This window comes from Eretmochelys imbricata, chromosome 2 (genome assembly GCF_965152235.1).
Source record: "Eretmochelys imbricata isolate rEreImb1 chromosome 2, rEreImb1.hap1, whole genome shotgun sequence".
NCBI classification, from domain to species: Eukaryota; Metazoa; Chordata; order Testudines; family Cheloniidae; genus Eretmochelys; species Eretmochelys imbricata.
Window position 1 is genome coordinate 117,303,695 of NC_135573.1, and position 19,306 is coordinate 117,323,000.

Here is a 19,306-nt window from a genome sequence, read left to right on the forward strand (position 1 = left end):
CTCTTATCTATCTGGTTTAACATTTTGTGTCTTACAATAGAAGTCTATTTGTGTACTCAGTCAAATGCCAATGAAGAGACTGTGGGAACTTCAAGAGAAGAAATAAACAGCAAGAGGTGAACAACAGGGGAGGGACCCCTGTTTTCAGGTAAAGGTCTAATATATCTGTGGGTGCAGAAAGATACCCTGGCACCCTTCATCTGGGGGAGACAAGTTGCCAGCAGGTTTGGTCTCCTGAAAGGAGGATCTCAGCATCCTGGTTGAAAAATGCTGGGAGAAGAACTTTGGGTAGGCAGCACCTTCTTAGAAAAGAGGGCATCTTGTTTGTTAAATTTAAGCTCTAGAATGTGTTATGATTTTATAAGTAACCCTCTGTTTCCATTAGTCCTACTTACTATCACTTGAATCTCTATTCTTTGATAAATAAATGCATTCTTATTTTCACTATAAACATATATAAGCGCTGCGTGTTAAGCGGAACTAGGGTCTACGGTGTAACTGGCAAGCTGGGATATACTGTTTCTTTGGGAACAGTAGTGCTGGTAATAATGTTAATGTCCAGTGGAAGAGGGGCTGGACACTCCAGCAGGGCACTCGGAGGATTTGGGGTTTGATGTTTATCTTTCAGTAACTTGCATGAGGGATAGCAGAGCCTGCGTGGGCTGAGAGGAGAGTACTTGTGTTGCCTGTGGCTGGGCTTGTCAGGAAGCTGACCCCTGGTGGGCACAGAAAAGGCTCTTTCATGCTAAGGACCAGTGGTAGTGAGGTGTCTCACAACCCTGGGTACCCCCAGGGAGCAGCACAAATGCATATTAGAAGAAAGGGTGGAGGGATAGCTCGGTGGTTTGAGCATTGGCCTGCTAAACCCAGGGTTGTGAGTTCAATCCTTGAGGGGGCCATTTAGGGATCTGGGGCAAAAACTGGGGATCGGTCCTGCTTTGAGCAGGGGGTTGGACTAGATGACCTCCTGAGGTCCCTTCCAACCCTGGTATTCTATGATTCTATGAAAGAATTTCAACTGCTTTTACACACTCGTGGGTTCTGAATTAGCTTTGATTCCTTGGGAAACAGATAAAGGCAACAATGACACTCGTTCAATGCACAGTGCCTGTCAAATAAAAAGTGTCTAAGCTGTTAGACAGTATTAATAATGGGAGATAGAATAATATGGAAGACATTTAAGTTATTTAAATCCTTAGGTGGATTATGCTGAGAATAAGGATTAGAGGCATGTGTGTGGGCATAGTGGTAGATCTAGACGGCTGGGAGTTAGAAGACATCTATTCTATTCCAGATCCTGTCACTGACTTGCTGTGTCACCTTAGGCAAGTCATTTAGGCCACCATTTTCCTAAGTGTCTATTGATTTTCATACACCCATTTTTGGGTGCCCAATTTGAGACACCCTGAGCCATTATTTTCAGAGGTTCTAAGCATCTACAACTGCAGAGGAAATCAATGGAAGCTGTACAGATCCAAAACTTCTGAAAATCAGGATTCAGATCCTTAAGTTGAGCATCCAAAAACGGAGACGCTAAAAATTAGTGAACACTTAGAAAAATTTATCTAAATGTGCCTGGGCCTCAGTTATTCCATTTTTATATTAATAATAACGTTGCTTATCCAAGTTTGTAAAATGTTTGAGACCAACAGATGGTGAGTACAAAAGTGCATAGCTTTGTAGAGGCGGGAGAGGATGATTTGAGGTGACGAGATATACAATTAACGGGACTAGGTTTATTTCATTTGGGAAAGGAAGAGGAGATACGAAAGAGGTTTTTGACATAAAATAGGTAGCAAAGAAGTCCAGCTGGATTGCTGTTTCCCAATAATACTAGACCAAGATGAAACTAAAAGGTAACTTTTAAAAACTAATTAAAATACTTTGCATAGTGTATCAAAAACTCCATGCCACTGAAAATCTTCCAGGCAAATGAGCTTAGTAAGATTTTAAAAATAAGAGTAGTATCTACAGTCGCACTAAAACGATAAGGTCTGTCAGTTCTCAAGCTTCACAACACCAGGTGACACCAGTATGGAGTCCGAATGAAACTGTACCATGAATTATAGACCTGCAGAATTTGGGCCAGGATGATGATTTTATGTGCACCTCTGAAGCAACTGGTACTGGACAATTCTATAGACAGGATACTGGACCAGATGGTGTCTTGGTATACTCTGGTATGACAATTTCTATTTCTATATTTTTTCTACACTATCATAGGCTTTCTTTTTTATTGGATAATGTCCCCAGTGGACCTCAGTCTGTCCTTCTGGGCCACTACAGTCTATCATCTAAATATGAACTGTAGTTATATGTACCAACTGTGAAAATGAATATTAGTCCAGTAGATTATTACAATAGCTATTACGATCTATCATGTAAATATGTTTTTAAACGGTTTTAAAGTGGTGGATAATTGATATTGCATATTTCAGCTTTTCTGGTCTTTTGACTGCTAGCCCAATTGCTGGGGATCGCTTTGAAGTAAATCTAGTTTCAACCCAGGGAGAATGTTTTATGGCTGAGTTTTAAAGCTGGACTGATAGTAGTAAATGGATTAACCTCGCTAGTTTGAGGTTTTACTAACTTCACATATTTTGGGATTCTCAAATCTATTTGAAGTTCATGCATATTTTCCCTATAATTTAAATCCATGCTTCCCCTTCCACACAAGGACAATTCAACTTTTTTTTTTTTAAAGAAATATCTGTTCTATAAATTTGAGATAGAACCCAACATTCTAAGCTAGCACGAAGTGGATGACCTGTATACGACATATATATTGCCTAGTTGTAGTTATTTGTTACTTAATTAGATTTCTCTTCTCACCCTCACAGTCTAAAGATTTCCATCTTGTCTCCTCTGTGAACCACTTTCACTTTGCTTCTCCCCCCATGGATTTTACTCTCTGCCACCATTCTGCTCTGTCCTCCCAATCTGCAATCTTTTCTACAGCAAGCAGAATGCATACCCTATAGTGATGGAGTCAGACTTGAAATTTCAAACCCACAATATTCCCATATGTAAAAAACTAAGCAAACCAAGGGCTTGTCTTCACTATGGGGGTAAATTGACCTAAATTACGCTACTCCAGCTACATGAATAACGTAGCTGGAGTCGACGTAATTTAGATCGACTTGCTCCGGTGTCTTCACAGTTCTGAGTCGACGGGAGATGCTCTCTAGTCGACTTTTCTTCTTGGAAAGCTGGAGTACCAGGGTTGACCAGAGAGTGCTCTGCCATCAATTTAGCAGGTCTTCACTAGACCCATTAAATCGATTGCAGCGGTGTCTATCTCCCCATAGTGGAGACCAGCCCTGAGTTTGCTCATCCCTAGAACCAACACAAAGTTAACTAGAGTGCCATAAAATACATTTCTATAAAACTGAGTGCAGGGCAGATCAAAGTTCAGAATGGGTTGGTTTTCAACAAGCCTCATGATATTGCACTATTCCCTTTCAGCTTCCATTCTTGTGTAGCTTTTCCTCCAACTGTGGTGTTGTGTTCTCCATGTGTGCACTAAGTGAAATTGACTGTATTCCTGACCTTTCCAAAGCAATGGCTCTGTTGCCACAGAAAACCAATTGGAGCAGCAGGCAAGAAAAAGATGAGAATTTAAGGACAGAAAGCAAAGGTGAAAAGAGGAGGAAAAAAAACACCTCAGCCCGAGAGGGGAATAAGCCAGATGGAAAACTGTAACCTAGAGAACCAGTGCTTGACCATAATACGCAAGGGCTTATTTGACTTGTTTCTAAACAAAGTTGAAAAGAGTATTTCTCGGTTCCTTTTATATCCAGTCCATTGATTACCGAGTGGATGATACAAGAGATGAGGTCCATGCAGCAGAAGCAGATGCTGATCTGGCTTTTATTGCTATGCAATAAAATATAGTATAAAATAATCTTGTGCAGATCAGTATACAGACACACACACACACACACAGCATTCACAGGACACAATTTCTTTTTTATGACAGATCTTTAATTTATGACAGTTACAGATTTTGACCTAGGGTGTGTTATTGCTGTTTAAAACTGGGATTTTCAAAAGGAGTCTCGGTACCAGAGGCATCTGATTTCAGTTCTCAAAGCAATGCAGGAGCCCCAGTACTTCAAAGTTCCTATGGCACCCGGATTGGGCCATGGAGTCTCCTTAGAATGGGAGCTGCCCATGCTTTTCTGGGGGGAGTGATGCTGCTTTGTGGCTGAGCACATGGCTTTAACCAGCCTATCAGAATCCTGAGCCATCATGATCTTTGTAGATGGAACCCATGAGTTAATGGATATGGAACTCACTGGGGTGCTTTTACTCTGAGGTTGGTCTGCCCTGCCTGGATCAGAGGCTGGCTGCACAGAGTGGCCTAGGAAAAACATTTTCAAGAGCACCTCCCTAGCTTGTAAGGTCCCTTTAAGAAAAGGACTTTCCCACAGCACATTTGGAAGGGCTATGTACTTCCTCTAACCAGAAAAATCACCTTTGTGCTTGTATCCTTTACTGGAATCGCTGCCTCACAAGAGGAGCAATACTTAAAGCCTGGAGACTTCAACCTCTCTTATTAGAGAGGAAAAAATACAAAAAGTACAACTTCCAAAAGGCTGTCAATTTATCTGCCAATGAGAAACTACCTAACTAGTGCTAATACACACACAACTATTCACAGCTAATGAAAACATATGCGTGAAGATGCGGACACTGAGGAGTTCGGTCTTGCAGGCATGGGTGGTGAGAAGGAACTGAGTGGCAGTTGGGCCTGCTCTGCCCTTTACATCCTCAGTCACAGGTGCGTAAGGATGCCCGGGACACAAACACAACCTGCTAGCCAAAAGACACTGATCTGTGGTGTATGCATGCCAAGAGTGGAACACCGATGGATGAGTGCTCCAGGAATCTTCATTACGAGCATTTTATTTTATTTTTTGTCATTTTGAGGGCTATGAGACAAAAGCGAAACATGGAGAGCTTCTCATTCATTGAAGAGAGTAAGTTGTGCTATTTTGTGTGGGAGGAAGGGGAGAGGAGAAATGGGGCCTTCGCCGGCTTTTACAAATCACTGTGTAATCTTGCTCGGAGGCTTGCTCGATTACTGGGGTTGATAAAAAGGGCCAGAAGCAGCCAGTAGTCTTCAAAAGACCCTGATATAAATTATTAATTTAATGCAGAAATATTAGTCTTCCATTTATTTGATCAAAGAAATGAAAAGCTCCAGAGCACTAAAGCACACAGTTCATCAAAAGGAGGCCTCTATCCTCTGATAGCTCTTGTCAAGCAGTCTCTGCTCTTCTGGTGATCTTTGCAGAGAAACTACAACTGGGACGCCGCCAGGTCAGCAGTGAAAGGTAATCTCAGAGAATCCCTCAGCAAACTGTAATGTACTCAGGATGAAAAACAAGGAGTTCAGGGACTGAACTAATTGTGTTTTAATTTGTGTAATACTAGCAGCAAACAGAGTTTCAGTGTTATTCCACCGCAATTCACCTCTTGCAGAAGCAAAATGAAAACGTGACAGAAAAATATCCCTGATAAAGAACTAAGCTCTAAAAGTATTTGTGTATGCATTGCTTAATCTGAATTCTTTTTTTTTTGGCGGCGAGTGGGGGGAGGAAGCAGAGTATATGCCAAGAAAAGAGAAAATAAGGGGATGTAACATACATTGGCTTTTATACAATCTAATCAGGAGATATGGGAGCGATTTGATAGACGGTGGTAGAAGATGGGATCTGCTGACTTCTCCCTACCCCACTACAAATCTGCCCTTTATCAATTAATATGGTGGGCAAAGAGGGGGTAGAGAAAGGATCAGACAACATATTGGTCATCTGATTATTCTATATCCAGGACATTTTGAAACGGTGGCAGTGTATACCTGCTAAACTACAATAGATAATAGTTTTCCTATTTTAGTATTTACACATTTACAAATGTACAACTGTCTCCAGAAAGTATACAAGAAATTCATTCAAAGACAGGAACAACCTTCCTTCACTACTCCCTTGCTATCTTTTTAACACGGCATGTGAAAAGAAATTTTCCTGCTTATTCTCTCCCATACTGCCTTTTCAGGGTATATTTAATTGTTCTGATTAAAAATTTACTTTGTTAAATACCACTGAGAACACAGTTCATTTCTAGTGTCCAGTTTTATATATTTCTTTCGCCTGCCTCCACGTAACAGGACCTGAAGAGCTCTGTGTAAGCTCAAAAGCTTGTCTCTCACCAACAGAAGTTGGTCCAATAAAAGATATTACCTCCCCACCTTGTCTCCACATAACAGGGATGTGAATAGGTCTTTCTGCAGAGCCTTGCCTTGATTTCCCTACTTGCATTCCACAAAAACTCCAGATCACAGTCAAAAGGTAATTAAAACCACTCCCCTTCTGGGATACAATGTATTTAGTTGTCACACATGTCGGCATTCTAGGCACCAACCCCAGTTCACTCATGCTCTCTCTTTAGGTAAAAAGAAAAGGAGTACTTGTGGCACCTTAGAGACTAACCAGTTTATTTGAGCATGAGCTTTCGTGAGCTACAGCTCACTTCATCACGAAAGCTCATGCTCAAATAAACTGGTTAGTCTCTAAGGTGCCACAAGTACTCCTTTTCTTTTTGCGAATACAGACTAACACGGCTGTTACTCTGAAACCTCTCTTTAGGTAGGGAGTCCTCAGGCTTCCTTCCCAGAGCTGGGTCTCCATTCTTTTACTCTTTGCAAGCCCCAAACTCCCATGGTGCCAAGGTCCTCCCCACAGGAGCTTCTCTCACACTTCGCAGTTTCCTGAGCGTCATCCTTGTAAGGCCCAGTGAGTCTCAAACCCTGGGCCTGCAGCAGATATCTCCATACTACCACCCAGCAGCAACTATAACTAGCTCATGCTCCACTATCCACAACACACTGTGGGCACAGACTGTGGCATGTCCCGCCTCCAGATTCATGGCTCCTGATTGGCTCCCTGCCCTATATAAACCCAAAGGGCATTCCAGAAACTGTCCAGGCAACAGCGCAAATCTCCTGTAGCTGCCCTGACTATTCCTGCTCCCTGCTCTTGAACTCTTGGCTTCTCCCTTGGCTTGATTTGGACCTCACCTCTTGACCCACACCCTGAAACCTGAATTGGACTCTGATCCTCGGTATTGACCCCGGCCTGGAACTTGACTGAGAACTCCTCCGCTACTCTAAGCCTCAGGTTTGACCCTTCTCTGACCTTGATCCCAACTGCCCTTGCTAGGATCCTGACACTTCCCTCTCTGAAGCTTCTTTGAGATTCTTGTAGAGGAATCACCTGATCCCTGCTCAGGTGTGCCCACTTAGTAACTAGGGAAAGCTGGCTCTGCAGCCTCTAGCCCTTAAAGGGAAAGTCACCCTGTTAGACACTGTATCTTCTTACTAACCTCACAGAGAGCATTTTTGTGTCAAACTTAAAATTGGGGCCCAGATCCTGAACTGGATAAATGTATCCACAAGATATTGAACAAACTTTTCAGAACACATGATTCCAAGGTGTCCTGCACCATTATGGAGTATACAAAGGGGTGGGGCTGAAATGTGTTGCTCAGGCAGGAAAGTGCACGCAAAGGTAGCTTTAACCAAAATACAGAGACTCTGGACTTCTGGGTTCAATTCTAGGTTCTGAAGGGAAATGTGTTCTAATGGTATAGATTCTTCTGCCCCTGTGCCCACAACCTTTCCCCAGCCATATCACTTGTACTAGAAGCTGCTACAGTGGCTGTATGTCACTGGAGTACTTCGCTGTTCAGATGGAATCCTCCAGAGGTGGCTATGATGGCTGTAGGGCCACGGTGCACTTTCCAAGCTGCCACACTGTATTGGAGCCAAGGTATTTAGCAACAACAGTTTAAAACTTTAAGTCTGAGAAAACACATTGCTGGTACAGCCTTCAACTCATTTTCTGAAGATCAGCATTCAGCCTCTTCTGTTTTACTTGACTTTGAAATTAGACATCTCTTTTAAACAGGATGAATTCCTACATATTGTTCTCCCAACCTTCCCTTATTGTTACCCATAACGGTACAAGATGAAATTGAGAGGTTTTTTTGTTCTAAACTGACTGTTTCACCCAGGTATGTCTTCTGGTTTTAAAATGAGACAGTACAGCTTATTTTCTATTATATATATATATATATATACACACACACACACATACACACACAGAGAGAGAGAGAGTCAACTTTATTTCACTTTGTGGTCTCTGTTGGAAGTTTGGGCATTGCATTCTCATTATCTTCACTGGAATTTCATCTATGCATGAATGCATTACTGATATTAATGTCTCAACAATTTCATATACTCTTTTTACTGGAATTTTTTGGATGGCAGCAATCTTGCTTACTTAGGAGAGGCATAAATCTTTCCTCTATTTGCCTGATTTTTGGACAATCGTTTTTTCTTGAAGGAAAACCCATTTCTTTTGTGAAATTAGCAAAGTCTTGACCAGAAAAGGAGGACCACTTTCTGATTTAACTATTGATGGAATTTCAGAAATATTGGATAGATTATCCCATACAACAAGTACTGAATTTGGATGTGGATAGCACCATTGTTATTGCACAACATCTAGAAATGTTTACCAATTGCTGTCCACTCTGTAACGTTCCATAAAATTCTCGGTATTCACAACCCCTTTTGATTATGAAAACATGTGCATGAAAACATTTTTGTTCACCAGCATGTTGGAGTAAAGGGAAAATGCCAGAAATACTTGTAGAAATATGTATTAATGAAGTATTTGCACAGCCATCTTGAAAGCTCTTTATGGATATGCAAGTAGTCATTCCATCAGTTAGCAGAAAGAATAATATATGACTGAGGGGATGAGTTATAGCTCAATACTCAAAACAATATTCACAATAAATAGTTTTGCAAGCTGTCTATTGAATAGACAAATACGTTCACATAAGCCATTAATCAAGTAATTTTGAACTGCAAATACATTCATAAAAATCTAAATGTGCTGCAGATAATTTACAAGCAGAAAAGGGGCTTAAAATCCTACTCCCCATCCCACAACTGTGGAAGGCTCTGAGCCAATTAAACAGGACAAAGTGGGAGCAGCACCAATGGGAGGGGAGGGGGCCGGGGGGGGACGACCCTATGCAGGAGCCTGTAGCCTTTACATGCTACAGGGATCATCACCATCAAAGCTCCTACACCTTAGCATGCAAGGGTTCTAGAGGGCAATTGGCTGGGAGTTACTGGAACGAGGATGGCTGGGCCACAACTAGGCCGTGATGCCTGAAGTGAGGGAACATGCTGGGTGAGGGGACTACTTTAGCCTCAAGGCTGCACTACTAGCCATAGAGCAACATGGCTGCCATTCTGGAGACAGAGGACTCTTCCATCCCCCAGCCTCTATAGAGACCTTGGCTCACCCCCCCGCTGCATTATGGGAGTTCAGAATTTTGCCCAAAGAGAATGGTTAGCAACAGAGGTAATACCACATTTTTAAACAAAGTATCCTGAGAAGATAGCAACCAACACAAAACCTGTCAATGGAACAGATATTTTATCTAGAGTAAAAGCACAGAATTAGCATATAGGAAATTAGACTAGTTCTAGATGGGTCTTTCCCATTTTTACATAACTTTCTGATGCTTCTTTTATTGTATCAACACTGATATGAAGACTGGCAATTAAAATGTACTTTCAGCAACATCAATGTGCCTAGTTTTCAGGTCTACGCATTGTCTTGTGCTAACTGACAATACAGTGCTGCCCCAGTAGCAATAAAAAGAGAAAGCTGTGCATGGCTGCAACAAACTTTTTCTTCACATTCTCCATAGCTAATAATCCTATTTGTCTTTATGCTCAGGTGCACTCATTATCTGATCATAGCCTATATTGTTCTCCTGGACATTTGACTTTTCAGTCTAGAGGTATTAACTGAAAATCCTGTTCGCAGCAAGAGCCATCACTTAAACGTTAGGAATGCTTAGGGACTAGAAATGCAAAGATTTTAGATGACTCCATAAATTCAAGTGGCACATCCATTTCTTTGCATAAATGAAATTCTGTTTCATACAATGCCAAGCCCACTTTAAGGAAAATGCCAACAACCAACCAAAACTTATTCACTTGTTGAACCACGATAGCTACCAGGCCAGAAAAATAATTGATAAATCCAGCATACAGTGTACAACAAATTCAAGAGAACAATGGTGTCAAATGTCTGACTATGGTAGGAAAAGCCTGCAGGATGCAGGGCATAAACTGATGATCAGCTAGGTTTAGGTCAGAAATTTCCCTTCACCCCTGAGATAATATTGGACAATTAGATTCACAGCCCCATCAACCTACAAGAACAAAAAATGACTGAAAAGAAATTATTTTTAAAACCCAATTTTTAAAACGGTTTCAGCCAATAGAATTTTACCTCTTACCCTCTTTGAAAGGGCATAAGGTAGTTTAAACTGTATGGAGGATGATTTCAAAAATAGTTTTATCTGCAACATCTGGCATTTGTCACTGTTAGAGATAACCAACTATATGAGATGGACCACTCTTTTTTTCCTGTATGATCATTTTGTGCTCCTGTTCTAACAGGAAGGAATTCTGATGCCTGGAAGTGTGAATAGTTCCAGTTACATGGCTGGCTAATAGAAAACAGAGCAAAATCTAATCTCCCACCTCCCACACACTAAATATAAACAATATTCTTATATGACCCAATACTATTCTTGTCATGCACGTCATACATGTGTGGATCAGACCACAGGAAAGAAAGGAGGGAATAAACAAACAAATAACAGCCATGGCTCAGGTCTAGGACTAGAATGGGGATGTTGTGGGTGAGGTACACTGGCAGATCTATGTGGGAAGTTGGTTTTCAGCCAGCACTATGCCTCCCTAGCATATATTCAACATTCATGCAAAACTTTAAAAGGAAAATAAAGTTTTTATAAAATAAAACCCATTTTTGAAAACTGCTGTAGAAAACATTTTGGAGCTATGAAAATGTAAATGTACAGCCATTGTAATAACCAAACATGTTTTTATACATTTTTCTAGATAACACATATCATCATCTGACAACGGGGAAGAAATATTTCAAGAGCTTTACTTACTTGGGATGCGTGAATTCGTCAATGAGGACAACCTTTTCCACCAAGTCTCCTCCAATGGTTCGGACTAAATCATAGAAGTCATTTTCAGAGTATTTCTCAGAGGGCAGCCAAAAAGAGATGTCATTTATCAAAGGAGGATATTTGCTGAGAGGCTAAAAAATAAAAAAAAATATGTATACACATGTCATAAATATAAAGAGAAGGGTAACCACCTTTCTGTATACAGTGCTATAAAATCCCTCCTGGCCAGAGGCAACATCCTGTTACCTGTGAAGGGTTAAGAAGCTCAGCTAACCTGGCTGGCACCTGACCCAAAGGACCAATAAGGGGACAAGATACTTTCAAATCTTGGGGGAAGGAAGCCTTTTGTTTTGTGCTCTTTGTTTACGGGGTTGTTCTCTCTTGGGACTGAGAGAGGCCAGACAGAAATCCATCTTCTCCAATCCATCCTAATCCAAGTCTCCAATATTGCAACCAGTATTGGTAAACCAGGCAAAGCGGATTAGTTTATCTTTTGTTTTATGTGAATTTTCCCTGTGTTAAGAGGGAGGTTTATTCCTGTTTTCTGTAACTTTAAGGTTTTGCCCAGAGGGGGATCCTCTGTGTTTTGAATCTGAATACCCTGTAAAGTATTTCCCATCCTGATTTTACAGAGATGATTTCTACCTCTTTTTTTTTTTTTTTTAAATAAAAGCCTTCTTTTAAGAACCTGACTGATTTTTCCATTGTTCCAAGATCCAGGAGTTTGGGTCTTTGATGATTTTGTAACCAATTGGTTAGGATATTATTCTCAAGCCTCCCAGGAAAGTGGGTGTGTAGGGCTTGGGGGGATATTTTTGGGGGGGTGGGGGAGGGGAAGATGTCTCCAAGTGGGCTCTTTCCCTGTTCTTCGTTTAAAACGCTTGGTGGTGGCAGCATACTGTTCAAGGACAAGGCAAAGTTTGTACCTTGGGGAAGTTTTTAACCTAAGCTGGTAAGAATAAACTTAGGGGGTTATTCATGCGGGTCCCCACATCTGTACCCTAGAGTTCAGAGTGGGAAAGGAACCTTGACAACACATCTATATAAATGTTTCATTTGGATAGAGATACTTAAAATCCTATTTTATGCTCATAATAACATGTAAACTAAGCTTTCACAGAGTTAATTCCTTCAAATTTTGCAAAGTTTGTGCACTGTTTTTTAAAGCACAAACTGAACTGTCAAGTAGCTAAAGTGCAGTTCTAAGCTGAAAAACTAATCTCTCAAAACGGCATTGTGGGGTTCCAGTGTTCATTGTCTCAGTGCCTCCTTTGCTCAGTTCACAAGTAAAAAGACAGTTATTCTAGCTGCCATTTCTGCAAACTCATTCAACCTTAATTCCTCTTGCACATCACCACTAGCAACCAAGGCTCTGTAAGGCAAACAATGCAGGTACACTGTGCAACCCTTCCCTATCAAAAATAAAATATGGCTCTGCAGTTAGAATAAACATTAATTCTGCTAATTACCTGTGAGCAGAAACAGAATTCATCTGCCTCTTTCCTAGATGTGTTGGTTCTGCAGGTCTAACAGATCTAGGTCTAACTATGTAAGAACAGGTCTACCTACTTAAGAGTAGTAAGAACTTAAACACATAGAGGGAGCAGATCTGTTCAATAAGAGGAGGCCATTTCATCACAGTAATTTTCAAGGTAGAAACAGTTTAAAGATTTATTTTCACATATTCTAAAGATGCTTATCACATTCATGCATAACATTTCCATGTAGTTTATTTTACCATGTTTATCTCATTTATCTTCTGTAATGTTTATGTTTATCTTCTGTAATGTTCAATTTAATGCTAAAACAGTCTGATTTACAGTTCTTGGTGCATTCTTATTTGTAGCCAAAGCAAAGAACATGTTTAGACTCAAAAAATGGGAGTATCAGTTAATTTCCTCTATTGGTTTTAGTTACAATAAAAACCCTTGAGATTAAAAAAATACAGACTATTGTTAAGATATTCATATTTTCATAATCATTACAATATGTAAATGTGTCACCTTTGCTGTAGACTGGAAGACCCTGTCTCATGATCTAAGTGGTCAGGACAGCATGCCCTGATATTTTCAAGATCACAGAGAGAGGAAGAAAATGAGGCCAATGTTTACATGCACTGGACTTTTAAGGCCCGAGCCAAAGCGCACTGAAGTCAATAGGCTTTGGATCTGGCCCTTAATGAGATTTCTTTAAATCAATCCTTATTTTGAACAAAAACCAGACAGCAGTAGTTCTCCTCTCCCATTCCTGCTTAACTTTCTAATTATTTGTATTACCATAGCACTTAGGAGCCCTAGTCACAGACAGGATCCCATTGCGTTAGGCGATGTACGAACACAGAGCAAAAAGACAGTCCCTGCCCAAGGGACTTACAATCAATTATAGGACAAGAGACAACAAATGGATACAGATAGAGGACTACAAGTACACAGCGAGACAAAATTGGTCAGCATTGGTCAGGTAGGTAGTGGTCTCTGTATACCAGCAGACTAACTGTTGCCGAGTTTTATGCAGCAATCACAACAAAGGAGATTTTTGAGGATGAATTCAAAGGTTGATAATGAGGTAGCTTCACTGCTGTTTGCGTGGAGCGCTTCTAAAGCATCTGGAGCAACATGGGAGAAAGCCAAAAGCTGCTTGTTTGAAAATGTAACAGGTGGGCAATGGAGGCTACCATCACAAGCTGATGGGAGGCAAGCATTTTATTTCCTGCCTTCCCACTAAAACGTTACATCTTAATTAAGTACATGTATATAGGATCCTTGGGTACTACAAGAACAAATTGCTTTTCTTATTTTGTTTATATAAAAATACAACAGTTTGTATGTAAGCATTGGTCTATACAGTACATTATTTCAATTAAAAATGTATTCTATGATTGGGAATGTTTTATGATAGAAAAGTGAAATCCTAAGTGAATACCTGATAGAGCAATAAACCTGTTAGTAAGACAAATTTACAGTGCCCAGATTTATACGAATCCTGTTACGTACAGTGTAAACCTTTCAATGAATATCTGATAAGGATATAGTGCAAGTTTTAAATTAATAACCCCCGTTAATCAAACTGTGAATCACAAATGATTATCCAACTTGTTACATGAATAAACTTGTCAAAGAAATTCATCTCCCCTGTATACCAATTTCAAAACTCCACACAATAAAGCCATCATACAGGAGCTCTTGAGACAATACCAACTCTAAATGAATAAAAGGAATACACCTCCTCTTACACCACAGCCAGAGCTGTGGATGTTGGAGACACCCTAGACTTACTGTGTTAATACAAAGTTAACATACATTATGTTGTTAATAATACCAGCGTGATAAGACTCTGTTTTAATATATTTCACCCTCACCCCACAAGTTACATTACATTCTCCACTACCAAAGAACCGTAGCAACTTATTGACTAATTTCAAGGTATTTAGGGACTAATCCAAAACCCATTGAAGTCACAACTCTGTATCAGGTCCTTCATTTTAAGAAAAGCAGGAGACTTGCCTGAAATAAACACGAACACAATCTGCATCTAATCTAGATGGTAGCTATGTATTTCACACTTAGAAGTATGATGCTAAACAGCAATACTGCAAAAAATACATATCATTGCCGTTTCTTAATGCCCTGAATCTGAAAGGTGCTGAGCATCCGTAGGTCATGCTGAAGTCTTTTGCTGTTGATTTCAGTGGAAGCAGGACTGGACCATTAATATGGAGACAGCACTAATATTCCCAGCTAAACTCAGACCTACAAGGTCAGATCCTTCAAAAACACTTGAGAGTAACCTTACTTATGTGAGTAATGCCGCTGAACTCAATGACACTACGTACATAATAATGCTACTCATGGACATAAGCATTTACAGGATCTGATCCTTTTTCTGCATTACCAAGTCTTCAGGAAAACTAAATGTATCCCTGGAGAATTAACCCTTGAAATTACTGCCTTAGACTAACAAATGTATTATTATTTTTTTAAACAGAGATGGAAAGAATATTAGCCTTTCATCTCCAAATAGACAAATATAGTTTAAACACTATCAAATAGTTAATAGATACCGCAAAGCTCCTTAATATTTTGGTAAAAGGTATTCTTTTACTCAGACTTATAATATACAAAACTCCTGTATGTTCAAAGATAAAGGGCAATAGTCTTATATTCTTGTCACTCTTTGCCACTGACTGCAGTCAATGGCACTGCAGAGGTATGAAGTCAGTGCCCAATTTGGTTCCCAAAGTGGACTACCTGGTTCAAAAGTGCAATTGGTTAAATAGTTGTAAAACTAGATGGTAGGCCACTATCCCCACCCACAAATGGTGGACATATGAAAGGGACAGTCCTAGATTTTTGAACTGGAAGCCTAAAATTAGGCTCTTAAATCCATATTTAGACACCTAAGTAAGTGACCTGAATTTCAAAAATGCTGAGTGCCCAGCAATTCCCAATAGCATCAATGGGCCCTGTTGCTTCCAGATGTGCAGGTTCATTAACTGAGGTTCCACAGAATCTCAAATCCCTGTTATTTTATGAGACTGTGGATTTTTTGTGTGAGACTGAGCAAAGAAAACCCTGAACTGGCTGGCAAACGGGTGGTTTCCTTTACTCCCCAAATACATGAGAGGAGGCCATCTAACCTGTTTTCCCTTTTACCCTCCCGCCCAGTCCTGCAAGACTCAGGTGAGGAATGCAAATGAGCCTCATGCCTCTTGAAAATGCTAGAGGGGAGCCATTCTTCCTCTTGCAAAATGGCAACAAAACAAGCATAGGAGCCTAGGAAAAAGGTCACAAGTGGGAAATGCTGGAACCTACTCAGTCACCCTGGAGAGAGGAATGTGGGAAGTCCTTTACCAAACTTTTCCACGCTTCAAAAAATGAGCAAAGGGTTAGAGGTGAGGAGGTTCTTGTTGTATCCAGTCTAATTTGCCCCTCTGTAACATTTATAACTGAGTACTGCAATGTTCATAAAATAACTTACAAGAAAAATATGATTTTTTCTAATTCAAAAAGAATTGTAGTATGCTGCACAGCTTGTGGGGGCAAGTGTTCCTTCAGCTAATAAAAACCAACCAAAGAAAGTTCTCTTCAGGGCTCTTCCTAAACCAAACGTTCCTTCTGTTTTCAGGTTCAAGGCAAACAATAGCCTCAAACTCCCTTTCCTCAAGGTTTAATTGATATTGACTGTTGTCTGACTGGTTTTATTGGCAAACCCCTCGACACTGCTGTTTGGCTCTCCAGCCTCTACCAGCAGACACCCCTTGATTGCCGTTTCCTCCTCCCTTTATATAGTGTAGGCAGGTTTCCTCAGAAGGTAATGGACTCCAGTAGCTTCTAAACTAAGCCCTGCTTGCTAATCCTTGCCTCCCAGTTTTAAATCCAGGGTTTCTTGACGCAGTTCCTTCCTGACAGTCCCAGGGTACAGATAAGTACTAGGCCCTGCCACATACCCCACATATGAACTTTTTTTGTTCTTAAGATTTGAGAGTAACTCGAGAGGCTTGAGAAACTGTAGAACCATTTGCAGAACACGGTCAGACATTAATCAGGGTTACTATACAGTTCTGGCGATGCTGTTGGCAACACTGTTGGCAAACCACAGTTGCCAACTTTCACGCGGTAAATAAGCACCCCGACTTTCACAATAAGCCAAAACCAAGCTAATCTCATTTCAAAACAAGGCCAAAACAAGCTAATCCCTAAGAACCCCAACACCCTATGTGACTAGATCCCCCCGTGTGCAGTCTGGGACTGTGGTGGGCCCACTGTGCATCCCTAACTCTCTCACCCCCTTGTCCCTGCTTGCTGGGAGATGATAAAAAAAAAAAAAAGAAGCAACAAGCTACAACAAGCAACAAGCCAAACAAGCATCAAGCTACAAGTAAAAACTAGCCAGCAAGCAACTCACAAGCCAATTAAGCCAAAAACAACCCCAATTTCTGCATTTTGTTTTGCAGGTTTGACATGTCTGCTGCAAACTCTATGCTAGTTCCTTTTCCCCAGTCCACAGTTTTATATATAATGAGCTTTATAATTGTGCCATTTTAGATTCTCTCTCCACACCTCCATTTTCAACTATTACAGCACATGTACCTTACGCACTTTTCAGTACTCTCATGAAAACTAGATAAAACTAGATATATGATTACAGTATCCACAAGGTATTTCCACTAAGTACAAGGGAGTACGGGAATACTGCAAATACCTGAGATAACTTTATGTAATTAACCAGGCAAAATTGGAAAGTATTTAAGGGTGAGCATTGAATTATTAAATAAAATAGACTCTTTTGAGGATCTTTGCCCAATGATACATGTTTACGGTTAGAGATCAAGAACAACAATAAGCCATAAATCAGTTTCTGGCTTCCCTCTAATAAAAAATAAACAAAATGCATCTTAACACTGCAGCCATGGTGCATGGTACTTACTGTCATATGAAATGGGGAACTGCGCATCCTGCTCTGCCAACCTGTAGAGTATATCTACCTCTACGTATTAGGTCTATCTGATATTCCTAACCACCTTGGCGACTTAAGTACCAAATGCATGTGCTTAGAGCCTCTAACATTACCAGATCTGCAGGAGAAACCTGGTGATGGATTCAGGCTACAGGAATCACGTGCTGATCACAAGGGTACTCTCTGCTCATTCGAACAGAGTCGGGACTGCCAACTAAACTGAACCAAGATTCCCCCCCAGCCATATAAAAGAGAAGCCTCACAAGATACTACTTTACTTACAAAAGAGAAAGACCTGCATATGGGTCCTTCCTGCCCTTGGGGAGAATGCTGCCTGAGAATGGGAAAGGGTTAGTGCTAGGAGTGAAAACAACACATCAGTAGTACCAAATGACCAATATTTTATCCTAGCCCAAAGCTCTAAAAAGCTGGTCGCACTGCACTGTTTTTGCCCAGTGATTTTTACAAATATTTTGCATTAGTGTTATATGTTTTTCCAAATACAATGATCAAACTATAGCATGCTGAAGGAAACAGGAGAGGAACTTTCTGATACGGTGTTTCACTAAAATTCTCTCTCTCAGCTACTGCGGAGACAAAATGACACTACACAATGAACCGTAAATTGAAAAAGTAGGAAAAAAGCTTAACTTGTATTTCGACAGCTGTGACACAAATACGATTTTAAAAAATGTGTTAGCAATTCCACAACAGTCAAACTATTAAAAAAGCCAACTGTGTTTTACTGTCATCACTGTTCTAGCCAGAAAATAAATACATGAAGACTCTCAGCATTATTGCTGCCACAGCTTTAATAGTCCTGCATTGCCTATATTTTGGATAAATGTACATAAACTGCACAGGGTTTTAATGTGACATAATAGTCTCACGCCTGTAACAGATAACCCTTTCTCAATACATTCAGTGCTGAAGCTACACCAATCCACTGTTATGGTTGGAAATTTAAACATACAACAGACATGAAATTCAAATTTGCAACTGTAGCTTGATCCATTTGCACATACGGTAGTATTTTGTATTAGTGTATATGCTGTTAAATTTATGCTTTCATATTTATGCCCAACGTAGCCAATTTACAGTTGCTGCAGAAAGCATAACTTTGCATTTCTCGGCTGTCATGGGTGTAAATTCCTATCCATAATGTTCCATTAAGGGAGGGTCCTCCCCTCATCAAATTTCGCTTTCTTTTTTATATTCCAGTAAAGAGGTAAAAGTACAAACAAGCAAAACAAATTTGATGTCACAGACAAATATATACAGAATGGCCCTGGTCCTGCAAAATGACTTCAATTCCCAGTAACACTTAGCACCTTGCAGGATCAGGCCCTTTTCCAGCCTACAACCCGAGTTATTTCGCTGACCACACCATTACCCATTCAAATCAATGCTTGAGAATACTGTGGGCTAGACTGTGGAATTTAACCAACAGGCTGGATTTGGGAGTAGCACACTGCTTTACTCTCCCAGAAGGAGCTCTGGGAGAGACTGTGCTTCTAGAGGCAGGATCTCATGCTGAGGAACCCAGCATGGAGGGGGAGTAGACATGATGTACCATCTTTGGTACCATCAGCACACCTGTGCAGCTTTGCAAGCCAGTGTAGAGGAGGCTGGGAGGGGAAGACAGGACTTTGGGCCTGGCCTCCCCATCCTTTTGGGGGTGATTTATGCTCCCTGGAGCTTAGGCACTGTGATTATGCATGGCCCTTGCAAAAGCAGGAATGGCTTTCCT

At 40.6% G+C, this 19,306-nt stretch overlaps 1 protein-coding gene across 6 annotated transcripts in view; it reads right to left on the reverse strand.

Annotated features, from left to right (window-relative positions):
* The window catches only part of FARS2 (phenylalanyl-tRNA synthetase 2, mitochondrial), a 361,394-nt gene that overhangs the window by 106,841 nt on the left and 235,247 nt on the right, over positions 1-19,306 (reverse strand). For 5 of the 6 annotated variants that reach the window (XM_077810682.1, XM_077810684.1, XM_077810683.1 and 2 more), the window contains one exon: positions 11,080-11,231. In XM_077810682.1, the coding sequence (XP_077666808.1) occupies positions 11,080-11,231 (152 nt within the window). Of the gene's footprint in view, positions 1-11,079; positions 11,232-19,306 lie in introns of those variants that run through there. The other variant, XM_077810686.1, reaches the window with a different exon arrangement.